A 27,866-nucleotide genomic window follows, 5' to 3' on the forward strand; every position below is an offset into this window, starting at 1 on the left:
GAGATACGGATCGGGATGGGGATGGATAGAGCCAGATACATCTCCACACGGGCCGCGGGCCCTCCCGCGCACGCCGCCGCCACCCTCTAAGCGACGAGCAGCACGCTGAGTGACCAGGAATGTCTCTCGTTGCAGGACGAAGACCGGGAACGCCTCAGTGCAGCGTTCGCTTCGCTTGTGAAGGTGATGAGGGGAGTCTCAAAGGAATGCGAGGTGAGGGGTCACCCCCAGACCCGTCCAAAGGGGAATGTTCACGATGTGCCTTGCCAGAGGCCTCTTGGCGCTATTTTTACTGCAAAAGTTAGACTTCGGGTTTGCTCATTGTATGGCAAAGGTTCAGCCAGTGAGCCGGTGATGCCGGGCGAGATGAAGAAATTTGGGGCATTCAGCATCATGTGGCAGGGTACATTTCACCGGTGTTGTCCTGACCAGCTGAGCTGGTACCACCTTGGCTGATAACCACCACGATCAGCATTTTCTATAGACAGTACCGGTAACCCGGTACAGATTTTAGCAGAAGGTTTCTCCATTTCTTGGTGGAAAGGCAGTATAGTTAGAGAGACAGAAATGTCAGTGACATCACAAATTACATTGTGTCACAAGGTATGGAATGTTTCCAGTGCTCCGAAGTATCTCTGCTGGGCAATGGCCTTATGACATAGTAACCCTTTGTTGTCATGAGGGGAACAGGAGCCACTCATGCTGGCTGATAGCCTCTTCTGGCTGGTGGAAATAAGGGAGAGTTTGAATCTCGAATGAAGAGATGCTTTGTGTCCTTTGTGTTTGTTTTGAATTTAGAGTTACCCTCTCCCCCCCCAGTATTGCTGTTGTGATTTAACCCCAGCCAGCAACTAAGTGCCATACAGCTCACTCCCTCCTTGCCCACCTCCCCTGGTGGGATGGGGAGGAGAATCTGGAGAAAATAAAACTCGTGGGTTGAGATAAGAACAGTTTAATAACTGAAACAAAGCAAAATATGATAACACTAATGATAACAACAGTAATAATTGTAATGAAAGGGGGAGAGAGAAATAAACCCCAGAAGAACAAGTGATGCACAATACAGTTGCTCACCACTCACTGACCAGTGCCCAGCAAGTCCCTGAAGGGAAGTCAGCCCCTGGGACAACTCTCCTGGTTTATACACAGGATATTCTATGGTATGGAATTTCCTTCTGGATAGTTTGGGTCAGCTGTCACAGCCCTGCTCCTTCCCAACTTTTTGTGCACCCCCCCACTGGCAGAGCATGAGAAAAGTCCTTGACTGAGCACTACTCAACAACAACCAAAACATCAGTTTGTTATCGACACTGTGTACTAAATCCAAAACACAGCACTGTGCCAACCACTAGGAGGAAAACTAGCTCTATCCCAGACAAAACCAGGTCAAACTAGATTTGGGGTGTTGCTACTGGATTAGGAGTGCGGGCTCAGTTCTTTGTTTGCGATGAGTAGAAATTGAGAGGCACGGATGCACAGCTCCACTGTTCTCATGCTGGCTCTGGCTGGCAGGTGTCACTGCTCTGCTGGGTGGACAGACTGGGAGCTGCCTCTCACAGCCCTGCAGCCCAGCTACTGCACTGAAGGCTCTGAGAATTCCATAGCAGTTTGTGCCCTTTGGGGTCTGTTATGATACACAGCAGGGAGCTCACTGCCTGCAGGGCTAATACAGAGCCTTAGTCTGCAATTAAATTAGAGAAAAGAGTGCTTAAACACACCAAGTGATTAGCTCTTAAGCAACTCCTTTATCATTTCAAAGCACTACATACACAGCAACCAGTTAATCCTAAAACATCTGGGGCAGAACAGAGTTTTAGACAAGGTGAAACAAAGTGTAGAGAGAGACTCATCCTTATCAGGGACTTGGCAGTGCTAAGTTTACAGTTGGACTCCATGATCCTAAGGGTGTTTTCCAAACTAAATTATTCTGTGGGTCTATCTTGTGCCCTGTTAAGAGTATTAGAGTTGGAACAAGCAGTGGTTGACTTCCACATTTATGCACCAGCCAAGACAGTACTGCTTCAGTCATTTCTGTAGAGAAAAAGAGTCATAAAAGGGGAGAATTGTCAGATCCGTAAGTTCACGGATAAAGTTTACAAAGTGCAAATAAAAATCTACAGCTGAACATAACCATTTAGGCACTTGAATCCAAACAATTAAAATTGTCGTTTAAGATGAGATGTTTGGGGTTACTAAGGGACCCAAATTTACCCAGTTCTCACCAAAAGTTGGATTTCATTTTTTTGCCTTGTGCCACCATGTAAAAGAGATGCTCTGTGAAGCATTATGCACCAGGTGAGAGCATTTGATGTATTTTGTAGCTCTGCAGAAACTGCAATACAAGCAACCAGATCTGTTGATTTGTGCATAAGCTCAAGGAATAAAGCACAGCAGTAGATTTGGAAATAATAATTGCTCTTTGCCTTATTTTTGTTACATTTAGTATTGACAGTCAGGGACAAGAAAAACATAAGTGAAATAAGAGGTATTTGGGCACTTTTTGGTCCCTATGATCAAAAAGGCAACCTTGGGAGGAGCTCTGTGGTGACAACAGATGGCAGCAGAACTGTACTCAAGAGTTTCATTTGCAGTGGGGAAGATGCCAGTAAGTCTGCAGTAGAGCCAGAAGGGGGCTGCTGTGGGCTTAAATACGCTTCTCAAAACTGCTATGCAAATGGTTCCAGCCTTGAGGACACTTCAGCTTCTTTACTGACTCATTTTTCAGTATTAACATGTTCTGCTTTTAGAGCACTGCTGTAGCATATGCCCTGCAGAACCAGTCTTCACTGACTGGGTTGCAGAGCACCTGGCTTGCACGTATGTCCTCTTAAGGACCCATAAATTATGCCTTCTTCCTTGAGGGCTTTTCTTGACCAGCCTGATCAGGCAGGTATTTACAGAGTATTCCTTCTGACATTTTCATGAATTCAGTTCTGAGGTGTCCAAGTCCCTGCCCCTACATATTGTGTCAGGAAATAGGCATCTAAAATCAGGTCTGTCTGATAGAGTCTTGTACCAGAAGGCAGGTGTCCTTTGAAGATACAGGCATTGTTTTCACCCTCACAGAGAACAAACCAGCCAATTAATACACACCATCAGTATCTGTGTAGTTCCCTTTTCAATTGCAAATCTGCAGTAGCTGCAAGTATGCTTTGATGCCTCCCACATCATATTTTCTGTTGATATCCAGAAGTACTATGGTTCTACATCAGTCCACAAGTGCAAAGAACATGAAATCAAACACTTCTGCAAATATCATGGCAAGAAAGTAGAAAGAAAGATGGATTCCACAGGAGAAGAGGTAAGTAGGTACTTTTGGTTTTGGTGAAAGGCTATTCCTTCCCTTGCTGTGGGGTAATTGTTATCCACCTGATCTCTGTGACACTCACACTCACGTATGTAGGTTGACCTTATAGACTTAGAAATGCCTGGACTGATCCAAGCTTTGTGGTGGGTTGGGGGAAGGCAGAGTAACTTCTTGTGGCACCAGTCAGTGTCCTATCGGTCCTTTCTTGGAGGGGAAAATTTCACACACCTAAAGCATCCACACACTTGGGCTGGATTTGCCTTGTGTGCTGAATCATTAGAAAATAATATCTTTTTCTTTCCAGAGGACTGAAGGTTCCAGAGCACCCAGCCACGCTCACACTTGCCAACAATGTGTAAGTGTATAGACTACTTTGGGTTTAAGTGGAGGTATTTGATAGCATTTCTTTTATCATTTTGCATCAATGTGACAATCAAAAAAATTGTGACAGATGTGGAGACCTTGATGGCACAGAATATTAACCAGTGGTGCATTCACAATCATAATATATGTATAGGCAGTCAAATGGGCATACAGAGACTTGCACAATTAGTTAGAAACTAGATTGTGGCATTCTTGCACTTGGCCCTCCCACAGGCTTTCTGAAGACTCCTGTTCCTCAAGGAGAAGAAAACTGTTTTTATTTTTCAAAGCCTAACATCTCAGCAAATCAATTTCAGGAACTTCTAAGCCACAAAAGATAAGAAACATGGAATCTGTACCACAGTATAAATTAGTGGGAGCACCGTTGGTATAGGGAATGCTTCCCAGGTTTATGTTCAAAACTGCCTAGGTTGGTAACTTCCAGTTTTGTGAGACATAGATTACAGCACAGTGATTACTTCCACTGATTGAAACATTAGCTGAAATACTTTGAGTATGGCACTTGCTAATTTTTGTACTGACAGAAACATTTTACAGTTTTGTTTACACTGCCTTCTATATATTTAGAAAAATCTTAGTACATTTGTATAACAGCTGAAATGTATTTTTTTACCTAAACACAAATTTTTTTTTTTTTGAAAATCTAAGATGACTAACTAGTAATGTAGCTTTTCTTTTTTTTTTTTTTTTTTTCCCTCAAAGCCCAGAAGACCTTCCAAAGACTTCTACATTGAAGTTTCTCCTGGCATCTATTCTGTCACAGCAATGTCAGAGGACATGGTGGAACAAACCCACATAGTAGATGTCATTGCAGGACAAAGTATTGATTTAACTTTTGTTCTGTGATATTTGTTGTTTCCTGGCAGTAGCAGGAATAAAATATGAGGTTCTTTTTAATGCATGTAATGAACTATAAATATCTTTTTCTTGTTAGCACTTTAATAGTAGCTTCCTCTTTGGGACTCCATTTTCATGGCCTGTATATTTGTTTTCTACTTAATGCAATTATATGTAGCCCACTTTGTACACTGATTTTTATAAATGTTTGTACATTGTGTGCCTTTTAAATCCAGTTATGTCACTATGTAATTCCAGATTCTTCTGCTCTAAACAATTAAAGATACAATCAGTGGAATAAAATACATGATCAAGCCTCTGTGATGACAGGTTCTTTTGTGTTATCCTCAGACAGAACCCCCATGTCGCCGTGTTGACCAGTGAGAGCATGATCCATGTGGTATGAATATGGATGTGCATTAGCTTCTGTAGCCTGGGACTGATTTTAGAGCCGCTGGCTCACAAGCCACTCTCCTGTCTGTACTTCTACTATTCTGGGAAAGAAATAAAATGCAAATGAAATTCACTGCCTAGAACCTCAACTCAGAAACGTGCTAAATATGTGTCAGGTGTTCAGTATAGGCACATGAACTATTGATTCCAGTCCTGTCTCTTTGCAGGCTTTGCAGACCAAGCTAAACCCCTTTTCTGTGGGCTGTGGAGGTACCCTGAGTTATCCTATTTACTGCTGAGCAACTGCACACTGCAGCTTATGACCAAGTTCATATGCTTTAAACATGAGCAGTCCTACTAACAAAACTCCCTGGATGCTTAACTTTCCCAAAGGGCCAGATTCCACATCTAGAATTAGTGATATGATCTATATAGATCTGTCATCTTTTTGTAGCTGATAATATTAAGGTTTCAGATCATTTTCATCAGAATATAAAAATCAGTGGCTTGAATGCTAATCATTTTGTTGTTTGTATCTACAGTAGCAGGTCCTTTAGCCTCTGGCAAGTTTTGCTTCTGCTTTAATCCTGAAAAAAAATACTTTCAGCTGTCGGCTTGTATTGTTTCTCCATTCCCTCTGGCTTTCTACAAACAGAAACTGCTTTGCTGAATTTCTATGGCTCACTCCAGAGAACCGTGGACAAATTGGAGGTTTATTGGACTCTTGATGTGCATCTGTTCAGGCTTTTAGTGCTCATGCTAGTCCATCTGATCTCTCCAGAATTGTAAAGTCAAGTCCAAATAGTTAGGAATTTAATGTAGCACCTTGGAATAAAGAATGAGGATGGTCAAGTTTGATGTGAGTGAAAATAGAGTTCCTCACTTATTAAAATTATATAGTCATCCATAAAGATATTGTACTGAGACAGTACCTAAATCAGAACTTGATTTGCTTAATATATGTAGCACTGATATAGTAGAAGCAATTTACCTGAAATTTCGGCCCCTGAACCTGATCAGTTGTACATGGACTGAATCCTGGTTGATCATTTCTCTCTCTGCTTTGTTGCAAGTGAGCTCTGACAAGGTCTATAACATCAGGTTTGTCATCTCCAGCACAAGTCACTTTACATTTATCGTCTGATGCTGCTTTATATCTTTGTTTTTCTGATGCTGCAAAGCCTTCTTCCTGGAGGACAGAAAACAAATCCCTCAGAAGTCTGGTCTAAAAAAAGCATCAGTGTCTTTGTTAACTGCTGCTTTCCTGGCTGTACCTCTGCCTCACAGAGCTTTAATAATGCTCTATTTTCTGTGCTAGGACAAACTCTACTGCTGAAACACACAATTGGACAGTAAGAACAAAGGCTTTTCAGAAGCTGTTAGGCTTTGATTAAAAACTTTTCTACTTTGGAAGTCAGGAGGATTTTGTTGACTGCAGTGAGAGGACATCAGCCCCCCAGAGAGCACCTCTGGGAAGCCTGTCTTCTAACTCCACTTGTTTGCTGCAAGCCACTTCTGATGCAGCCTGTATCATATGATAAAACTGCTTCAGCTATCTCAGAGTAGCAATGCATCTTCTGGGTTTAAAATCACCAAGGGCTATTTTACAGGAACAAAATTATGTCATTATACCCTGCATTACCACATTGCATCCACTACTGTGATTCATGCTGCCGCTTTGGGGCTGGAACAAAACAATTCTGTTTTCTTATTAGTTTTACCAAACGGCAACTCATGTCGCTTCAGTGCACAGCCTTGACACTGCTAACATAGAGCTTGCCTGCCTGGAGCTCCATACTGGCCTGAAAATTCCTAGGAAATCAATTACAGAGGTGTGCAGTTATGTAACTATGATTATTTAAACAATAAAGTCGACTAGAAATAGAAAGTAGGAACCATGCAGTTGATAAGTTGGTAGGCATCTGCCTAAAGTGAATGCATATAATTGTGAGAATACAAGATGTATTCCAGTATATTCTCTGTTCACCAAGACATGTTATTCATGGATTCATCTCTAAACATGCAAGTTTAGAACATTTGAAGTTTTACTTTGCAGTCAGCTCACAGTAGCAAGAGGATGGAGGTACAGAAGAACTAATATTTGATTTCATGTCTAAAATTTATTAACTGTACCCCTGATGCTCTTGTACCGAGCACTGTTTCTGTTGATCCTGACATTCTCTTTCATCTTCCCCTTCTTCCTGTAATTTTTTTTCTTCCTCATTTCTGTGCTTGCTTTTTTTAGCATTCATGTTCTGATTATTTTTTCTTCCTAGATTTTCTAAAGCACAAGGGAAACCAGGCCTAAAGAACAGGGTAGTGATGTTGTTCCTAGTTGTGACACAGTTTGCTTACTCTGTATCCCCCAGCTTCAGGGTAGGGATCTGCTGTTTAAACTTGTGGCTTCTAGTGGGGGAGTAAGAGAAAAAACTCAGCAAAGACTGTTTACTAAAGAATCTGCTTTTACCTCTGAGAGACAGAGATTGTGACTATCACAGTTTGATTGGCAGAGCTCAGCACCTTTCCATGGGTTCAACATTGGGTAGATGTCAATGGGCATTTGGCAGCTTTCTGAATTGAAATCTCCATTACTGAATGCTCACATGGCTACTGACAATTGTTTCCATTTTACCAAGTAGCTTCAGCCCTTCCTAAGGGCTTGGGATTTTTGCTTTGGTTTCATTACTGGAGAACTTTCCTACCTATCACAAAACTGGTGGATGGCCTTAGGAAGCAGTTAAGTTACAAACAATGTGGTTTTCTGGCCAGGTTCCAGACCATTAACAAGAATATTTTTTCTATTCAAACAAACCTCCTGCTTACATAACTACAATATTAATACAAATTACCTTACCCTCGATGATGGCTTGAAATCTTGGTCTCTTAGGATTTTTTTCACTGTGAGTTGCCCTCTGGGAGTTTGTTCAATGGTTTCAAATATTGCACACTGATTAGCTGGGGCCACACTGGATATGTCCCCAGTGGAGATGGCTTTGGATTCCAGCTGGCCCTTTGTACATGTGCTGCTACAACTTCCAGGTCCTAGGAAGGAGTAAAAGTGAATCTAAGAGTGAAACCAGAACTGAAATGGAGAAACATTCATTTCAGAAGAGAGAAAAATGCACTTTAAGCCTGAAAGGAATTCTTTCTGATTATTCTGCATGGACGAGCTATGCAGATTAATGAAGATGTTAGCATCATAAAAGGCATAGGGAAATGACAGGAAACAGAGAGGAATATCTGTACTTCCAAATGAAATTAATTGTTCTGGTAGTTTTCCATGGGACGAGTTGCCGAAGGAAGAGCCAGATGAGGCAGCAGAAACATTGGGGAGGGAGAGGAATTGTATCAGAGTCTGATATGCAAATTTACAGTACTAATACCAATAACCTGCAGGCAGAGTGACTGCCCTGCCCAGACCACCTCTGACAGCTGCTTCCTGTGGGGTTGTTAAAAGGTACCTGAATTACTGGAATGGGACTTGTGGTGGCTTCTTTTCCAGTATTTCCCCTCAGGTCTTGCAGAATCCTTTAGCCTGGGCTTTTCGAGACAGCTGGAGCCTGTGTTAACAGCACTGTCCCCCACAGTACTCTTCATGGGGGATGGCTTCAGGTCCCACTCTGAGCCAGAAGAGGGGGAAGATGTTGCCACAGCTGCAGCTTCTCCTTGCTTTGTGCCTTTCAGTTCTAGAAGACCTGGAGAGAGCTCACTGCTGGACTCTGCCTCTTCAGATTTTTCTGGAAAGACCAGAGACCTGGAGGGAAGAGGCCACCAGGCACCAGCACAGGGATGGCAGCAGCAGATGCACCTTACACAGGCTGATAAACAGATACCACCATCACAGTGGTGGTGGAAATCTGGCCAGCAGGGAGAGCAGAGCAAGCAGTGCTTGGCAAGGCTACGTACAGCACAAACAGGAATCAGGGCTGGCTTAGGACTGCAGGGAAAAACACAAGAGTTGGTGTCCTGACTTGGTCTGAGCTTCACCCTGCTGGTGAAGGGCATGTGGATCATCTCCACAATCCTCTCCCACAGGCTAGGAGGGATCCACAGAGCCACACCACGGGGGAGTTTCACTTTCTTGTCATTCCAGAAATGGACCGTAATTTCTTCATCTTCTGAGGCTGTGAAGAGAAAAAGTAAGCAGCCTTAAGCAGCTGGCCTGCCTGGGCAGTGCATACAGACAGATCAGCCTTTGCAGCTTTATGTACTTTCTCTACTCCTGTCAAAGGGCAGGATCAACTCTTGCCCCTCTCTAACCCCTCACCACAATGTCACAGAGGAGGAGTGGGCAGCATCATTAAAACAACAGGCCTGGCAGCATCTTTCCTCCCAGTTTGTCATCAGATGAACAAGAAAACGATGACAGAGTAATTTTTGTTGTTGCTGCCAAAGTTAGCAGTACTGCTCTGAGAATAGTATTTTGGTAAGTCAGTGGAGCTTGACTGTCAGACATGGGAAAAATGAATGAGCTGTTGAAATCTCCTACGTCTGGGTGATAAAATCACCCCCAGATGTACCATTTGGTACAAATGTGAACACTTAAGCTCAGATGAATGCTTCCTGATAGTTGTCTCACTTGTATCTGTCATGAAAAGGCCACAGTCCTGCACATGGCAGACACAGCCTTGTCCCAGCTACACCCACGGACACAGATGATGACATTTTTATGGGCCACAACTTCCTTAGGGTCAGACTGGTGAGGTTACACACAGATATCCATCAGCAGTCCCATCAGCTCCTGCAAGCTTGGAACACTAAGCTGTAGTCTGTGCACTGCTATTTCTCTGGCAGCAGCACTGTGACTAGAGTTTATCCTGACAGCCTCACTTGTGTTCCAGAGGAACAAGAGGAGGAAGATGGCACCACTTTTCTCACCTCGTAAAGGATCCCTTGTCTCAATGCCTGTGAGGACGGTTCCTGGGCCATACCTGGCCCTATCTGGCTCCCAGGGTGCCAGCACTGTCTCCAGGGAGTAAGGAGTGCTTCATCCCATTCACATATTCCAGGATGTCATCCTTAGCTGTTTTTTGCACACACACTGGATGCCTTCCATGTGACACAAGTGGTTTGGCAAACTCTACCAGAAACATGTCTCTTTCACTCTGTTACCAGGAACAAAATAACAATTCCACTGAAAAACAGTCCATAATGTGCCAGGTAATGCAACTTTCACTAGGAGACCATCCTGTGCTTATATGACTAGGCCAAAACAAGCCTGAACAGCAGCTAAAGTGTGTGGTGTTAGTTCAGCATTGAGACAGACAGAAAATGCTCTGTGAGGCTCACCAGAAAGCAGGATGAGTGAAGCATATGTTCAGATTCACTCCCACTAGGACCTGTATTTTCTTTCCCAAGAGAAAAAGCTATAGGCAAGTGTATTCACAAACCCTGCTGTGTTTGCCAAGGAACAAGGGACACTGGAGACATTCAGACCTGTTGTTCAGTCATGTCCAAGTCCTTCCCCATTACATACAACACCAGCTCTGCTTCTTGGGGGGATTGTTGGGAATTTTTATCTGTCAAGAGGCTTTCTATCAACAATGAGACGAGGTACTTCCCTGTTCTTGAGAAAGAATAGGCTCTTTTTTGTGTTAAGTTTGAAGTGCTAACAAACCAATGAATTAAAGCTTTCACTAACCTTTCTGGAAAGACCCAGAGCCATTGGTCTGTGGCTGACTCAAGCTGGACATGTGTACATAAAACACAAACCCTTTTTCCTGTGCTGTTGATGGGTCTGTGTCTACACAAAACAGCAGCCCCTACGCTGCTGGCAGCAGCACTCGGGCTGGCTGAGCCTGGCTCAGTGCCCAGTGCCAGCACAAGCACAGGGCTGCTCAGGCACCTGCTGGCCTGGTGATCTCTAATCTCATCAGCTGAACCAAAAACTGCTACACTGAACCAGGTAGTGTGTGAGGACTGCTCCCTGTTACACATCCTCTCAGCTACCACACAGCAACCATCACTCACCTCCATCTCCTCTTTTACTGTACCACGGTAATAAAATCCATCTTGTTCCCCTCTCACCAGCACAGGCACGTTGCTGTCTAGGCCCCCTGATCCCCCCAGTCTCTTCCATGCTGGGCCTGGGGAGGGGAGGCAGTGGCTAATCCATTGGCACCTCGAAGAAAAGAAAATGGGTCAGCCCTGAAAGAAATAGATTCTGTAGGTCTTGAAGAAAATAATCTTGTAAGATTTAAGAAATGGAACACTCCACCTCATTTTGTAGCACTCCCACAGGCCAAATCGTGTGGGAAGAAACAGAAAACTTGCTTGTGCTGGGATAATTCCTTGATTTTGCGAAAAACACGTCAGTGCCTGCTTTTACTCAGATTCCTTTGCTTTTGGGGTTTATAGGAAGTGAGCCAGGGGCATGCTGGAATCCTAGGCCAGCATTACCTGCACCAGCCCCCTTGCTGTTTACACGGCAAGACAATGCAACCCTTCAGATCAGGCGAAAGGATCCATCTCCAGTAGGTGCACTCCAGAGTGCTGGAGCTGATGGTTTACACTGGAGCATTCCAGGAACAGCAAAACAGAGAAGTAAACAACAAAGCTGTGGTTGATAACAGGTTCTAGTTCAAAACTGGGAAAATAATTGCCTGTCACAAAGCATTTAGAAACATTTCATGGAAGACAGCTGTTAATGCAAGATGTGTTTATTTATCCCAATAATATTAAAGGAATGTTTCTTTGAGAAGAGGCTTACTCAGGCTTTGCTCTTCATAATCTCCAAGGTAGCAAATGACTTTAGTTAATACATCTAAAAAACTGCCAGTGCAGGGATGGGAAAGCTCGAATGATGCTTAAGCTGCTAATTTATTAGTCTGACACACCAGCCTGGTTTATCCTAATAGATACCATGGAAAAAAACAAATCATAGACTTAAACAGGAACTTGATTTTACCTCTGGGGGGTGAGGGGCTCAGCAATCCAGGCAGGGTACACGACAAAAGAGCTCCTGCAGCAGGGATTAACTGTAGATATGGCACTGGAACATGAGAACTTGTCCGGAGCTGGCCTCACACTGCAATATCTCTGAGCCCTGGGCAGGGACCCTTCCAAATGAGCCATTCTTGGAAAAGCTGCTACCTGCAGGACTCGGTTGTGACCTGTTGGATGAAAAGAGACAATGTGCTGACATTTCTAACAAGCAAGTGCTGTCCAGTGTACCTCAAGAACCCAGTAATTTTGATTAATTGCTTATTTTTGTTTAAAAACACTGAATTCAAAATATTCAGACTGGCATTTGGCCAGATGAACCCACATCACTGACTTCAGTTATCTTCACTCACCCAAATCCTAACCTGGAAAAAGGGCAGAAACACCCAAGGAAACTACAAATACTGTGCAAATCCCCAGGAAAATAATAACTTTTACCTCCCTCCAACATTTGTTTCCCTCTGTAACACCCAGCTCCCTTTTCCAATACCTACACTCTTCCTTTAAAGCTTTCCTGTACGCAGACCCAGCCAAACCCTTCCCTGTTTTACAAGCTGAGACAGAAATTACAGCTGAAGTTGACAAGCTGAGTAAACATGACAGGTTTTGAACTTGATGTTAGATTACATTTTCATGTTATTTATAGTGATGTATTAAGAGGAAATATTTTGATCTTTCAGCTGTCCTGTCACGTTTTATTAACGGTAGGATTATGGCTTGCAACGAGAAAGAATGAGATGCTCAGATGTGACAAGTGATAACTATTCAGAGGCTGTCACAGTAAGATCAATGATGTGATGCTATCTCTGGTAATTTCAAAAGATGTAGTAGACTACCTTCCATTCATATTTTCTTTTAAAACATTGCTTAGACACACTTAGGATAAAATTTGCATGGAAATTCAAGAACATATAAAATTTAAGTGCTTAATTTATTTTACAAAATGCAGTTTAAGCACTCATGTTTAGATGATATTTTGTCTCTTGTCTAAGAAATATGATCTGCACGTCCTTTTTATGGAGACTGCCAGATTTCTATGTTATTTCAGAAAACTAGCACAGCAAACCCAGCAAGAAGAGTGGATTAACTGCTGCAAAATCCATCTTTAAGTCAGCAAAACAGCACAATACATCCACTTATTTCATGACTGCACAAACTCCTGTTATAAACCAAAACAAGATGGAATCAGTAATACTTTGCAAAGAAAGGAAACTATCACTTCTGCATTAAAGCACATTTTAACACCATTCAGCTGAGAGTAGGGTTTCTACACAAAACAGTGCATTGACAAAGGCAATTGTGCTGTTTTTTCTGGATAACTCCGAGTACCTTGGCACAGCAGTATTTCAGACTTACCAGCTAGTGGTAACACTGCATCTGGTCCATTTGGATTTAGTCTGACTGCAGAAACCTCACCCTTTTGCCTGTTGGACACAGGAAGCCTTTTGCTGCCAGTGTTTCCCAGTTGCTATGGAGGTTGCCACAGTTGTTACTCCCAGGACTGGACATCCTGACCTTACTGGTTAAAACCCAGCAGAAAGTGACTGCAGAGAGGACCATTTGACTGCCACACATTTGCTCAATTTTCAACTCCCCATGGATGCACTGCACTGCAGGACTGCAGGGGCATGGAAGGCATTTTAAGAGAGCTCAGTGTCCTCCAGGCTTCTGCCTATGATTGCAGGGTGAAAAACAGCATCAAAGTTACAGTTCACATTAAGGAAAATTTTAAAAAAAGCTTACCACCACAGGGTGTGACAAATAAATTGGTTTGAAATGTGCACAGAAAGGTTGAAGCTGAGACAAACTAAGGTCAAATCACTTTACAACTTTCTCCTTTCACAGTAAGGGGGAAGGATTCATGAATTCTACCCCTCTCTTACAAAGTGCCTATCAAAAATGTCATAATGCAGAAATCTATGTGTTAACCTCTGCTGTGATCCCTAATTTTCATTTCCTCCTTAGGAGAAAGACAAAGAGTCGACATTTGTGGGTTGATTTTTTTGTCTGGTTGGTTTTTTGTGGTTTTTTGCGGGGAGGAGGGGCTTGGAATACTTAATTGGTTTCTTAGGCATGTTTCAATGCACTGCTATAAAAACAATGTAACACGAGGGATGACTGCAGGTAGGGAGAAGGATACATCACTTAGGAAGTCTGTAAGCATTTTTTTGGTACATTCTACTGCACAGCCAGCCTACATGCTCTCACACTGTCAGCAGAATATTCAGTATCAATGATTCCCTTACACAGAGTAAATGTTAAGGACACTTTACCAGTTACAAGCTAAACTCTCTTCATCACCTCCACACAGTTCTACTTTATAACACTTAACTAAAACCATCAGCAGTACAAAGGAACAGACTGGGAGGTTGGGAAGGACCACTCCAGACCTCAATGACTATTAGTCAAAGTCCCAAAGAGTTTCTATTGCAGGATTATTTTTATGCCCATGGCCAAAACCTTGCCAGCCTTCTTTATACTGTGTATTGTTTAACCAGTCCTAGTAATTTTTAAGGGCACTGACATCTATAGAAGAATGCAATTTTCAATAGAAATTATGCAAAGTCAAAAGTTTTCAATGTGATTAAAATATTCAATAATAAGAAAATGATGGAACAGCACTTGCAAAACTTCATGCTCTTCCTATGTTCAGTAACTCTGCTTCAGAGACCTCCTACCGTACTCTGTTTTTCACCCTTTTAAACTAAACTATCCTTTCTTTTGGCATCCAACAACACTCCTTGGAACCTTTAAAAGGGTATTTTAAAATAAACACTGGCAATTAGACTGAATATTTTAAGGAAGCGCATGTGAGAGTAAACCAGCACTATTAGAGAAAATGAGAAGAATTTCAGTCCCATAAGTAGAAAGATTTTATTTTAAAGCATGCAGGTTGTGATGATACATAGTTACTTCACACATATAGGTGTTACATTTTTAGCTTGGTGACAAATTTAGAAATGCATTCTGATTTTCATGAATTAACATAGGTCATTCGGCTGAGATTTTCCCAGCTGTCTTTCTCATATCTAAGCGCAGTTACTATCTGCAACATTAAAGCTCTTGTGTGGGCTGACACTGACGTGGGCCACGATCTGCTCCTAGGAAGTGCCAGGAACAAGCACGTCATTAACATAGTGGCTACTACATTCCCAGACAGGATGCCTTTGGCTTGCCTTGGAACGCTTTAGATCGTCTTCAAAAACTGCGCTTGTTTGTGAGTGGCTTTAGGTGCTTGGTTTGGCTCCATGACACCTTTTCCTGCCACCACAGATTCAGTGCACAGCACAGACTGGAGGTACCTAATGTACTTTATAGCAGCACGGAGGGTCTCCACTTTGCTGAGCCGCTTCTCCAAGTATTCCTTCGGCAGGTGGTGCCTCAGCCTGGCGTAGCCTTCATTGACACACTTAACACGCTGCCTTTCCCTCTCATTCCTCCTCCTGATGAAAGCTGACCCATAGGAGTACTCACTTCTGTGGAGACTGGAATGGGGCATTTGGTAGGCAAAGGGGCAGGGCTCACTGCAGAAGGTCTCCGTGATGAGATGCTCTGACATGAAAGGAAGGAATGACAAATCTTCAGACAAAGGGACCTGGTTTGGTGTTTCTGGGTACACGTGAAACGTGACCAGTGGGTCTGCACAGAAAGGCCTTGCCAGCTGGATGTGCTGAGCCTCAGCACAGATGAGGTTACAGTAGCTTTTGCCATCCATCAGGTTCTGCATTTAGCCTGGAAACACATAAATTACAGAATACTTTGAACAACTCACACTGAACAGTAGAAAAAGCTCACCTGGACTCACCAACGCTAGGCCTTGCTGACACTTTCCAGAAGAGATTTTTTAATGCATTTGTGACATTTCAGAATGGTGTTGGAAGATTAGGTAGAAGAGACAACGTCCCACTTCAAAAGTACAAGGTGCAAGTCAGTCACACTGATTAAATTAATACACAATAGATATTAATAAAGCCACTGAAGTTTCCTGAAGGAAACAGCAAGCAGTCTCCTTCCACCTCAGCTTTAGAAACTAAGAGAATCTACCTATATGTATTCCACATAGGTCTGGCTTGCTCCAAATTCACCAAAACTTACATGTCTACAGACAACAAATAAAGCAGGCCAACATCTGAAGCATTCTCCCCACTCCCGTCCCCTCCCTGAAAAAACCTCAATCTACAATTCCAGTAAAAGACTCCCTTATTCATACCAAAGAGCCTCCAAAGACAAATTAGTTTTCTCTCTATTCACTTGATGCCTCATTCAATATATCATCCTAATAAGATGGAAAATTTGTGCAGAGAATGGATCTCAGTCTTAATTCCATGTCTGTCAGGTATTACATCCACTCATACAAAGATTTACAAGAAGTTTAGAGAATTTCGAAAGACGAGAGAATTTCTACTAAATCGGACAACATCTCCTTGGGTCCTCATGCTCCTTCTGTGCTCACCTGCAGATTAAACACAGACATGAAATACTAAAAACAATCCTACTGCTGGAGGGTTAAGAAATAAACAATTTATTAAAGGAAAAATGCATGTCCTAGTAATACAAAGAAGGGATGGCACACAGTTGTTGGGGCCCTGCTAGAAACCTGTAAATCAGACTGGCCAACCCTCACACCCTCTCTTCAGAGCAGCATTACAGCAGGTGTAACTACTCAAATCACTCTGATATGTTTATTACAAAGATAATCTTGCAGTGGTTTATAAGAAGCTCCATTATAGTGCCTTCCCAATATTGTTATTCAAACAGCTAAAGATCAGCCTAAGTGCTGAGAATGTAATGACTGTTACTTAATAGCTACTTAAAATACATTTGAAATAACCAGTTGATTTTTAAAGAATCTCTGTGAGCCATCCTCACAGAATGCAAGCAATACTTGCTTACACAGAATGGATCCAAAAATGCTCTTACTCACCATCCACTTGTACATCCATACATTGCTGTCTAAAGCACTTAGGTTCTATTAAATCCCCTAAAATGGAAACCACACCTGAACATTAAACTAGGTTACTAGAAACTTCTGGATTCCATACTCACAGAAATCTGGCAGAGCTTCAAACGTTCCAATCACAGTTCCACAACATAAAAGGGATTCCCTTAATCCTTCACAAGGATAGGAGGATAATGTAATGTTTTCTAATGACTTCATACCTGCCATATTTATACTGAGAATTTTTACTTCATATGGACCTATTCCCACAACATATTCTATGAAAATGCCTCTGTATGCAGAGTTGTCTCTTTTTCTAACGCACACAGATTTCACAACAGAAATCCTGTGAGTGAAGAATTCATTTATAGCTGCTAGGCATGAGTGGGAGTCACATGCATCTTAAACAGGTACCTCTGTAGGTAGGCTAAAAGCATGAACACACATCCATTTCACATTAATATGCATGCAAAAAATTCAGAGGTGAATATACACTCTTCATAAAATAGTAGACAGCCAACTTTCCCTTTTCTACTTATACAGGTTGGGTTATTGCCTAAAAACTTTCTACTGCTAACAACTTAAAAACACTGAGGAAGCAAAGTCTGCTACATAGCAAAAAAAAAAAAAAATTACAGCACATCACTCCAGAGCAAGAAACCAAAACCAGCACAACCCCTCAAGAAGAGATACTTGCAGTATTTGTTGCTTAGTACTGACATCTCTGCCGTGTAACAGTGTTACATAAAACAGTTACCTGCTGCCTCAACACCTGCACAAAGCGCAAAATGCAAGTGTTAGGAACATTTTCCTGTTAGACTAGAGACTCACCAATCTTCAGATGAAAGTAAAATCCAGGGAAACAAGATGTGCTCTCGTAAGGGTGATGAATACCTGAAAATGTCTGAATGATATTTAAAAAAAAAAAAAAAAAGAAGTTATTATTCCATTTTTCTTACATCTTATTAAATAGGTTACAAATTAAACAGGATTCATTAAAAAGCTATGAAAACACTGTTAGTAAATGGCTGGTAGAAGTGATTTACAAGAACATTGATATTAAGTGAAGATCTGTGGCTAGATACAGCAACATGCAAGTCTCTTACCTGAATTATGTAGCTTGTTCCACTGAGTCAATGACTACTGCAATTTATAGTCAATTGACAACATGCAAAGTAGCTTAGTTAGATCTGCTCATTTCTGGTTGGGCTTTTCCACCCACACCACAGCTATGATGGCAACAAAACTTGGCATTAAGGGCTAGAAATTTTGAAACTGTAATTGAACACATCCAGATTACCTGAAAAAGTAATCAGGAATGTGGTTTGTTCACTTCCTGTTTGCATTCTTTTGCAGACTACTACAGTATAGTAATGAAAATACAAAGCAGTATTTTCATTTATTGGCATTTTGTACTCTAATGTCTAAATATAACAATCAGTTAGAATTTAGGTAAATATTCACTATCAAGGCATAAGCAAACTAATTTTCATAGCTTCATTTTAAACACGGAAGAATAGCATTTATTTAGAAATTTGTTATGGATTTCTCTCCACTAGAGGTGAGGACACATATTATTAGTCAGCATAATGCCTTTCAATTTAATTTTGGAAATTGGAAATTTGTAATTTTGGAAAATTCTTTCAGTGTTAACTGTAACATCATATACAAGGTGAATATATATAAGAAGAGAAGATTTGAAAACAGTGAGCTAACAGTAGCAAGACAAGTTTTGCTTAAAAAGAGAAACAGTATGGAATCTATAATGTAATGTGTACAGGTACATAGATGCTACATATATCAGTATACAGCTGTCCAATTGTACAGGTGCAAGGAAATAGGACACCTCTCTTCAAAATTCCCACATTTTACAGGATTGACACTTAAGACTATCTCACTGTTCAGCCCTTCTATCCATCAAAGTACCACCACATAAAAAAACCCAAACTAGTTTAGCTTAAAACTTTCAGAAGACACTGTAAGATTAGAAATACCTGTACTACCAAAAGATGTACATACATTCAGTCCCGCTCCTTGTGACTGTCATTCATCAAGGAAAGAAAGCTTCACCTTGTGCTGCCCCTCTGTGGGCCATAGTACTGTACTCAGCCTTCTCCTTCCCACACCAGCTTCAGGCATCACGGGAAAGGCAGCCAAGAGGTAGAACAACTCCCAGGACTGGTAGACAGGGAGATATTCAACAAACAAAGCATGTATTCCACAAACAGGTTGCATTATTTTTCTTTAGTGGACCCTAAGGGCATCAGTGTCATAACCAGTAACCGAACACCACCAACTGAACAACTTCCCACTCATCAGGGCAATGTTGAACACAAAAACTGAACCCAAGCCTGAATTTATTTTTCTTAACCTTGTGCAATTTTTTTTTTTTATTTAAAGCAAGAATCCTGTGAATCTACCAAGTCATCACCTGCTTTAAATCCCTCCAGATTAACTCAGTTCTGGAAGTCTACAGTACTGACATGAAAACAAAGCTCGGTACCTGCAGAAGAGCTCAGTCAGTACAGATGTTGGTATGGGGCAACTGTGTTTGCAGCCCTAACCTGGCAGAGCTATGAGCACAGGTACCATCTGTCCCCCAGGCACGGACTAAGCAAGCCAAAACTGCACCCAGAAACAGAATATTCCTCCATGTACCACCTCCTTCCACAGCGGAACTGAGAACTGTAACACAATAATGTAACTGCATGTGCACAGCTACATCTGAGTCAGGGATTAAAAACTTCTTCCAATTAGCAATTTGATGAGCCTTTCTTTACCTAATCACTGAACAAGTGCGTTTCTACTCTGAAGCATTTTTAGGGAAGTGCTTTTATGGATGGAATGTACATGCAGCATAATGAGGGAGAAAAATGATGACAAACTGATAATGCAGATCCATTTTTCAAAAATCAGTTTTATCTTTAATTGTTACATTCCAAAGGGGATATATGAAAGTTAGTAATCTAGCAACTGTATAACCTCTGAAGAGAGATGAGTACAGAGTCACAGATAAAAAAATACACCTAACTCCCAAGATGACAGGTGCTAGAGAAAGTATGTGCCTTACACCATCGATCCAGACAAATGCAGGAAGATTTTTATAATAAATATTTCATCATATACTAACTCCTGAGACTTCACCCATGAAAAGAAAGGGAAAAATTTTTTTTTAAGATCTATCATACACCTACAATATATTAAGCTATTAAAGCAAAATATAACAAAATGTCAACACTGTCTTGAATGTGCACTGCATTTGAATTTATCTACATCACAGTACTTGAAATATGCAGCTCCAGGAGTCAGTGTCCACTTATGTTTTGCCTTAAATCTGCAGACATCACTTGCCATACAAGCATCTTGGAAGTACGAGTGCAAGAAACCAAATGATGAACACAGCCAGCAGGGTTTCATTCTCTGAGACCAAAACTACACTGCAAGATTTCAATTTCCAGTACCTAGCATCAATCAGCAGAAAATCCAAGTATATTTACAAAAGGTCTTTACATAAAGTGATTAGTGAGTTGTAAGCAATTACTGTGTTCCCAGGTACTTTTTAACCACATAAATAGTAGAGAGAAATATATAGTTAAAAACCACCATAAAGTCACAACTGTAAGTAATGTACCACAGTGGCAACCCAAGGTATCTTAGGGTTTGTTTTCTTTTCAGTTTTGTTAGTAAAAGCCATTTGAAAACAAAGATTTAAGCTTTTGGTTAACTAATCTTTTTAAACTGCTTCCACTCCAGTACATTCCTTCAAAGTTCAAATACTTTTTTAATTTTTCTTTTTTTTCTTTTTTAAATCAATAACAAATCATTCAAGAAAACTCCTCTGAATTGGCAGGATCAGGAAGACTTCTGTCAGCTCTTTCCACTAGTGCACATCCCTGGAGTTCCTTCCCTGAGCCCCAATTAGCTCAGCACAACGTGACGGTCAAAGACCGATTTGCGCTGCTCCTGGACCTGTAGCTTCCAGCGCTGCTGGGCGTACTCCACTTTGTTCAGCACGTTGGCGCGGCTCCGCGAGCGGGCCAGCACGTCGTGGGCGTTTGCAAAAGGCTGGTGGTCCTGGAACAGCAAAAATCCACAGTTACCCCTCAGCAGTTCCAGCTACAAGAGTCTTTTGTGTCGTTACATTCCACGGGATGCGGGGTTTGGTTCGGTGTCGTCTTTTTTTAAGGTAAACGAGATGTTCCAACAAGCTGGTTAGTAACAACGACCACACGAGGTTTTGAATTGTTGGAACTGTACTTCAATTTCTCATTCACAGGAACTTCCACAGGTTTCCCAAATACACCACACTTCTTTGTACTATCAATTGCCTGCTGCCCAGAGCCATCATGGTGAGCTGCAGGATCAGACCCATAGTCTTGCATCCATTAGCAACTGGAGGGACAGCAGCCCAGAGCAGAACCAGGCACCCCATTACTGTAGTGAGTGCACTTCACAAGTGAATCAGAGCCAGCTCTCTGCCAGCTCCTGGCCATTTCCTGCCAGGCACCTCAGGATGTTCACACACAGCTTCTATATCAAACCAACACACTCTGCTGTTTACCAAACTAAGCCCATTGTGCTGAGCTGTCTGAAGGCACAGTGTCAATACAGCTGTTAAGTGACAGAGCGCAACAAAAACCAAGTGCTTGTTTAACGTTTACTCTGTTTTCTAACAGTACCTGCGAGGCTTTATTTTCTGCTAGTAAATATAGCCAGGTTATAAACAGTAAGAGTTGGAACTGAACTTCTTATTTGGCTATCAAACTGTTTGGACAAAATCATGCTGCTAAAGCTATGCCAGAGAGCATCATATATACAATGCATAATGAAAAATAACGTAACTATGTCCTGTATTAAATAACTGTCTTTTTGTATACCTACATTTCACATTCCTTTTATTTTTTTCCGTAACACTTTTTTTCAGAAGACATTTACATTAATGGATGCTTTATTTGTGATATGACTGTGTAGAGCAGCTCAATGACAATTCTCAGCTGTACAGAGATTATTATTAATGATACCTATTGAAACGATTGCTCTAAGTCCCAAAGCCACAATGAGCATTAAAAAAATATACTCACAGAGAACAAGAGACTATCCCTGATCAAAAGAGCTGTCATCTCACCATAAAAAGTTATACAGTTGGATATCCCTAGAATGGGCACTTAACAGGAAACAGGTCACTTCATTCACAGGGGAAAAAAAAAAATCATAATAGCAACACACGGTTTTCTACTGCAGAACACATGGTGGGAAAACACAGGACAGTCTAGATGGTAGTGGCCTTCCTGACAAACAAGACTCTCAGCTCCAAGGCTAGCTACTGTCAATTTCTATGTAGACAATAAGGGGAAAAAAGAATTTAAGAGGAAAGAGGGCTAAGGAAGCGGCTTACATTGATCAGTTACCACTGTCACCAATGGGCAACAAGAAAGAGTGAACACACTGCCCTGAAATTCAGCCACAAAATCCATGGACATGGTATTTTTGAAGTGTGACAAGAATACCTCAAGAACTTGCAAAAGGAAAGGCAAGGATGGGAATCATTCATAAGGGACCTTAAATGATGTTATGTTCACAGAACAGCTACAGCAAAACATGACACTGGTTAAGATGGATCCAGACTTTTAGGTAAATGCATTCTGCAGTTAACCTGAACTCTGCCATGGGACTTATTTCACTTCTTCCACCTACAATCAAAAGACTAACTCACAGTTGGAGGCATTAAGACAATTTATCTAAGGTATAAATTTGTCTGAGGTATAGCATACAGCACAAGCTCACTTAATTCAAGTAGGAACTGCCCAATTTGCCATAAGAATTTAAAGAGAGAGTTATTCCAATACCTTTTTTTCAGAAAAGAAAAAACCAAAACTCAACCCAAAATCCTTCCAGAGGTAACTGTGAAAATCTTATGTTGTCATTACAAAGACAGTTGAAACATGTCTACATGTAATACACGGGGAAGTTTGGAAACAATGGGACATAATCTTCAGCCATCTTCACTTAAAAAGGTGTTTCTGTTTGGCAAGGGGGTAATTAAGTATCCAAAATTAAGCATTTTCCCAGGTAATAGTTTTTATCAGCTATGCTTTATGTACCTTGATTTCACAACAAAAAAATGTGATTGTTACCCAGTGCTAGAGATTGGAAAGGTCAGTAATGACAGGAAACCACATCATTAATGGACTACTCCCCTTCTCCCAAAAAAAGCTCTCCTGATCTGTTGGAATATACTGCCACATTTTGATTTCTGGCTGTAATACTAAGAAATTATTTCAGCATCCATCACTATTTTACTTCATTATAGCAATTTCTTCTTGAAGTTTTAGCATCAGGAAACTCAAACTGGAACAATAAAAGATGCAATTCCCATACTTTCTTTTTGTAGAGAGCAATCTAAGCAGTAAGCACTTCACATAAAAATGCTCACTGGCAAGACTGGATCATTAATTCTTAAAAAGTTGTACTCCTCTATATTCTTACCTCCATTCCTACACTGTTTCTTCTCTGTGAAAACAATCTGTGCCTAGAGCTGGTGGAACTGAAGCAGTTCTCACCTTACTACTTTCCAGCCCAGTGAAAAATGAAAGAGTGGCTTCACAGAAGTCATCACACAGCTCTCTCTTCCCTTTCCCAGCATAGCCTGGCAATAAAAGCTGCTCACCCCAAATAATTATTTATCAACCAACCATCCCAGTCTTTACACTAACCAAGTGCTCAAAGACTCTGGTGAACTCACCCCGATGTCCTCATCGCTTTGTATGAGCTGTGAATGTCCAAGGAGACGCCTCTTCAGTATAGGTTCCACCAGGGTAAGGTACACCATGTACAGAAGAAGTAGGCCCAAAATAGACAGGTATATGATGATTGTCACCTACATAACACAAGCACAGTTTATGCCAAGATTGTGACATTCCCCCCCAGCCTCACAACAGGCAGCATGGACCAAAAGATGAGTACAGGCAAAGTTTGATCTATGGTAGTGTCATCAGATGACTTAAAATCCAGAAAGAGAGGAAAACCAATAAACTACAACATGGTATTAAAAGGGTTTAGGGCAGCTTGAAACAGTGAGGCCTTGCAAAGAATCGTATGCTATCCCTCTTAAAACAATTTGGTGTTACAAACCTCACTTCAACCAAGACAACTGTACAGTCTGGCCATTCAACTTGTGACAAATTTGGAGCGTCACCCAATGATCTCCCATTCTCTAGCACAGACCTGCATTCGGTCACCAAGCACAATGGGAAGGCAAAACAAAATACCAAACTTCTAAAGTCCCAAAATAAAGTAGTCTGTGTTGTCAAAAACCAAAAGATATACTGCAGTCTTTTCACACCAGTCCAGGCCTCAACGACTCCAATGGGACAAGAATGTGAAGAACACAGAAAACATCTGTTAGAACAAATGTGGGTAAAGAAAATTTATAGTAAGCAAGTAAGGCAGCTGAGTAATGACAGGCCCTCTGAAATAATAAGGAAAACAAAGCCCAAAGCTTGACAAAGTATCTCAGAATACTCAAAATTTTAGCAAGTGTGAAGTCTGATCTCAAAAGCAGAGATCTTCAACAAAGGGTATCAGGTTCACTTCTTCAGCTAAAGTTTGATGCTATTGTTACTGCTCAAGATTGTGAGCAACTACTACAGAAAAAGTTACATTTTAGACTGCCTTAGAAAAGTTTTCCTTTTAAAAATAGTATTTCTCTGAAAGACAACAGACATATTTACTAAACAGTTGAGGTCTTTAATATATGCCAACAGAATTATACCACTTACCTTAATTGTGACTGAGCTTCTCTCCTCATATTTGCACTCACAACGTAAACAATATGCTTCTACATCAGGTCCAGGGACAGGCATAGGCTCCACCACGTGGAGACAATCACTGAGGAAACACAGAAACTGCCCAGTCAGTTTTGAGCTGCCTTTAGCTGTGCTGTTCCACTCTGCTGCAGGAGATGAGAAGCCACCTTTGCTTAAGTTCAGTTGTTCTAAACTTCAGGTATAAATAAATCACTATGCCACAGTTATTTCACTTAAATGAGAAATTCAGCTACTGACAAGCTGCTAAACAAGTTTTAAGATCTTTCTAACTCAATACAGTGTCTTCATTTTTCAGTGAAAGTATTAAAGCTGTTAGCAGAACAAGTCCAAGGATATGAATCCAGCACAAATGCATCATTTGACACCGACATCACGGATAAAAGTAAATTCCCGCTACTAATTCCACTTCTTTCTTCACCATACTTTATTCCATCCTTTCAGTATCTGAAGGGAGATTAGCCTCTCTTTGACATTCATGAACTGAATTTCTTTTTTCTTGTCATCACAAGGTACAGACATTGCAAAAACAATTTAAAAAAAAGGAACTCAGCTGGGTTGTTTCTCTAAGCAGCAAAATGGTGAATAAAGAGCATTCAGCTTTCAGCAAAAGCATTTGACTTAAAATTACCACATGTAAGTCAGTCCCCTGTGGAAAACCCTGGTTGACAATATTATGGGCACTCTATACCACAGCACTAAAATCCAGCTGCCACGAGACAGCTGCTTCCAACAACAACTTATGTAATGCTGGTCCTTCTGCTGACTCAGGGTGTTACTCAGAGTTCAAACCCCCTGGGCCCTGCAGAGCACTGACAGAACCAAAATCCTATTTCACCTTTCTCCTGGTTACCTCCTGTACCTGTTGGCACAGTCAGCAGCAGGTAGTGAAACAAAAGGCCTGGAGTGACAGCAGCAGCCTGGGACTCAAGACTCTACTGGGCTAAATTACAACACTGCAAACACTCAGCCAGGCACCAGCTCATCTCTTCTGTGCTCTTTGTATTTCTTCTTCATAGCTGCAACTGCTGAGTGCCACCTCACAGCCTCTGGAGGGGAGTGGAGGGTTTAATTTTCTCATTTATGTGAAAGCAGAATTACATTCTCCTCTGTGGAAGAATGCAGCACTCAAGCTACAAAACCAAAAATCAAGATATAATCTGTGCAATTGCTGTTCCTATGACTGAAAGCTTGCATCAATACACTGCACAAGTATAGTAGAAATCTTATATGCTGCTTAAGTACAGTAGTAAGTCTGTTACTGAGAAGATAAAAAATACTAATATCAGAATTTTTCCCCTCCAAGACAGAGTTTCAAGTTGCTAAAAAAGTGCAAAATCTACTGGAATTGCATAAAACTCCAGAAACAACAGTCCCTAAATGACAGGATGGGTTTGAAGAGCAGAGCAAGCAAAGACAATACTCCCAAGTCTCAGCTCCAGGTTTGTGCTCCCTTGCCTTTACACCATTCCAAATCACTGGATTCAAGATACACCACTTTGTTCCCTTCCACTACTTCCAAGTCCAAATAAACAATTAAACATGCAAGCAAGCAAACCAAAAGACAGGGCATAAACTACAGGGTTTAAGCCTTGTCCCTTGCTAGAGCTGAATTCTGGAGTACTTTTGAAAGAAAAGCTCCAGTAAGTTATGAAAATGCTCTGCTTTGTCCTGGCACCAGCATAGGAGATTCTCATGTAATGACTACAGGACAGGTCTTTAACCAGTAAGACTTATTATCATTTTGCATGTGCCACACACACTCACCAGTCTTTCTGTGAAACATTTTTGTTGTAAATATGGCCTGAATGGTCCTTGTAAGGAGGGCAGATGCATTTACACCGGACATCCTCAGAATTCTAAAAGTAAAGTAAACATCATGCTTAGAACAAATTATCATCAGTTATTATATTAGTTATATTATCAGGGCTACAGAAAGCATTCTTCACATAATACTTGAAATATTTAACACAAACTACTTGCAAGTATCTTTGAACAGTCTTACTCAGGACTTCCTACAAGTTTAGGAACAACCCTTCAGAAATACTAAGAGAGTAGAGCAATTTGTCAAGTAACACTATTATTTGAGATAGGAACACATTCTCGAGGGGAAAAAAATGGAGTTTAAGCTCATTCCTCTTTTTAAGAAAAACCACACATGCAGAAATTGCTGATGGTGATGACTCAACTATCCAGCTTATGAAGACAGCTGCTTAACAGACACAGTGATGAGCTTAAAATGAATGAAACAATACCAAACTTATTTTAGCAAATAATAAGAGACAAAGGATGAACGTGGCTTCTCTAAAGTTCATGGCAATTTCCAGTGGCATTACAAAAGAATGTGTGAACAAGGATTGATAATGAACTTCTACACTGAATAGCCAAGTTAGAGTAACACTAAGTGGGCATAGGTCAGCTGGAAAACCTTGACTGCACTAGCACAGAATCACAGAAAGGTGTGGGTTGGAAGGGACCTTAAAGACCATCTAGTTCCAACTCCACTGCCACAGGCACACCTTCCACTAGACCCGACTGCTCGAAGCCCCATCCAGCTGGCTTTGAACACTGCTAGGGTCAGGGCACCCTCAGCTTCTCTGGGCAACCTGCGTCAGTGTCTCACCATCTTCACAGAGAAGAATTTCTTCCTGATATCCAATCTAAACCTACCCTCTTTCAGTTTAAAACCACTCCCCCTTGTCCTGACACTGCCTGCCCACGTTCTTCTCCGTCTCTCTTACAATCTTCAGGTACTGCAAGGTTTCAGGTAGTGCAATTAGGTCACCCCGGAGCCTCCTCTTTTCCAGACTAACCATTCCTAATTCCCTCAGGTTTTCCTCACAGGAGAGGTGCTCCACCCCTGGGATCATCGGTCATGGCCTCCCCTGGACTCGCTCCAACAGCTCCATGTCCTTCCTGTGCTCGGGACCCCAGAGCTGGATGCAGCACTGCAGGTGGGTCTCAGGAGAGCACGTAAATCCACACCGTAATCTACACACCATACAGCAAACCACTTCTGGTCTCGCCTCAGAGGACTCAAACAGCTGATTACCGCTGAAAAGCAGAAAATTCAGACACGCGGGCACTCTGACTGGAGAAGACACGGTGTTCTCTGCCCGTCACAGAGAACTACGGTAATAGCCCCAAACATTAACCCAGAAGGCCCAAGAGAAAAGCGCCTGCACCCAGCGCGGGTGAGGCGGCCGGAGCTGGGTGAGGCCGGGCAGCGGCCGCGGAGCCC

At 41.6% G+C, this 27,866-nt stretch overlaps 3 protein-coding genes across 3 annotated transcripts; 1 reads left to right on the forward strand and 2 right to left on the reverse strand.

The window, feature by feature from the left end:
- The first annotated feature begins 6 nt into the window (after positions 1 to 6).
- Positions 7 to 4,847, forward strand: AKIP1 (A-kinase interacting protein 1). The gene is made up of 4 exons (XM_017727364.1): positions 7 to 213; positions 3,191 to 3,301; positions 3,612 to 3,662; positions 4,394 to 4,847. The coding sequence occupies exons 1-4, from the start codon at positions 187 to 189 to the stop codon at positions 4,535 to 4,537; spliced, it is 333 nt and encodes a 110-aa protein (XP_017582853.1). The 5' UTR covers positions 7 to 186; the 3' UTR covers positions 4,538 to 4,847.
- CUNH11orf16 (chromosome unknown C11orf16 homolog) lies at positions 4,753 to 19,601 on the reverse strand. Its single transcript, XM_017727365.1, is given in 9 exon segments — positions 4,753 to 5,746; positions 5,913 to 6,110; positions 7,776 to 7,963; positions 8,383 to 9,045; positions 9,800 to 9,885; positions 9,887 to 10,026; positions 10,892 to 11,042; positions 11,829 to 12,033; positions 15,350 to 19,601. Coding segments are annotated over 9 exon segments (1,884 nt in total). The 5' UTR covers positions 15,591 to 19,601; the 3' UTR covers positions 4,753 to 5,734.
- A 100-nt stretch (positions 19,602 to 19,701) lies between these two features.
- Positions 19,702 to 26,515, reverse strand: TMEM9B (TMEM9 domain family member B). The gene is made up of 4 exons (XM_017727362.1): positions 26,393 to 26,515; positions 24,581 to 24,689; positions 23,545 to 23,679; positions 19,702 to 20,876 (listed from the first exon to the last, which is right to left on the reverse strand). Exons 2-4 carry the CDS (start codon positions 24,662 to 24,664, stop codon positions 20,721 to 20,723), a joined length of 375 nt encoding a protein of 124 aa, XP_017582851.1. The 5' UTR covers positions 24,665 to 24,689; positions 26,393 to 26,515; the 3' UTR covers positions 19,702 to 20,720.
- Positions 26,516 to 27,866: the final 1,351 nt, after the last annotated feature.

The sequence above is a fragment of the Corvus brachyrhynchos genome, unplaced genomic scaffold (assembly GCF_000691975.1).
Source record: "Corvus brachyrhynchos isolate BGI_N302 unplaced genomic scaffold, ASM69197v1 scaffold542, whole genome shotgun sequence".
Lineage (NCBI taxonomy): Eukaryota > Metazoa > Chordata > Aves > Passeriformes > Corvidae > Corvus > Corvus brachyrhynchos.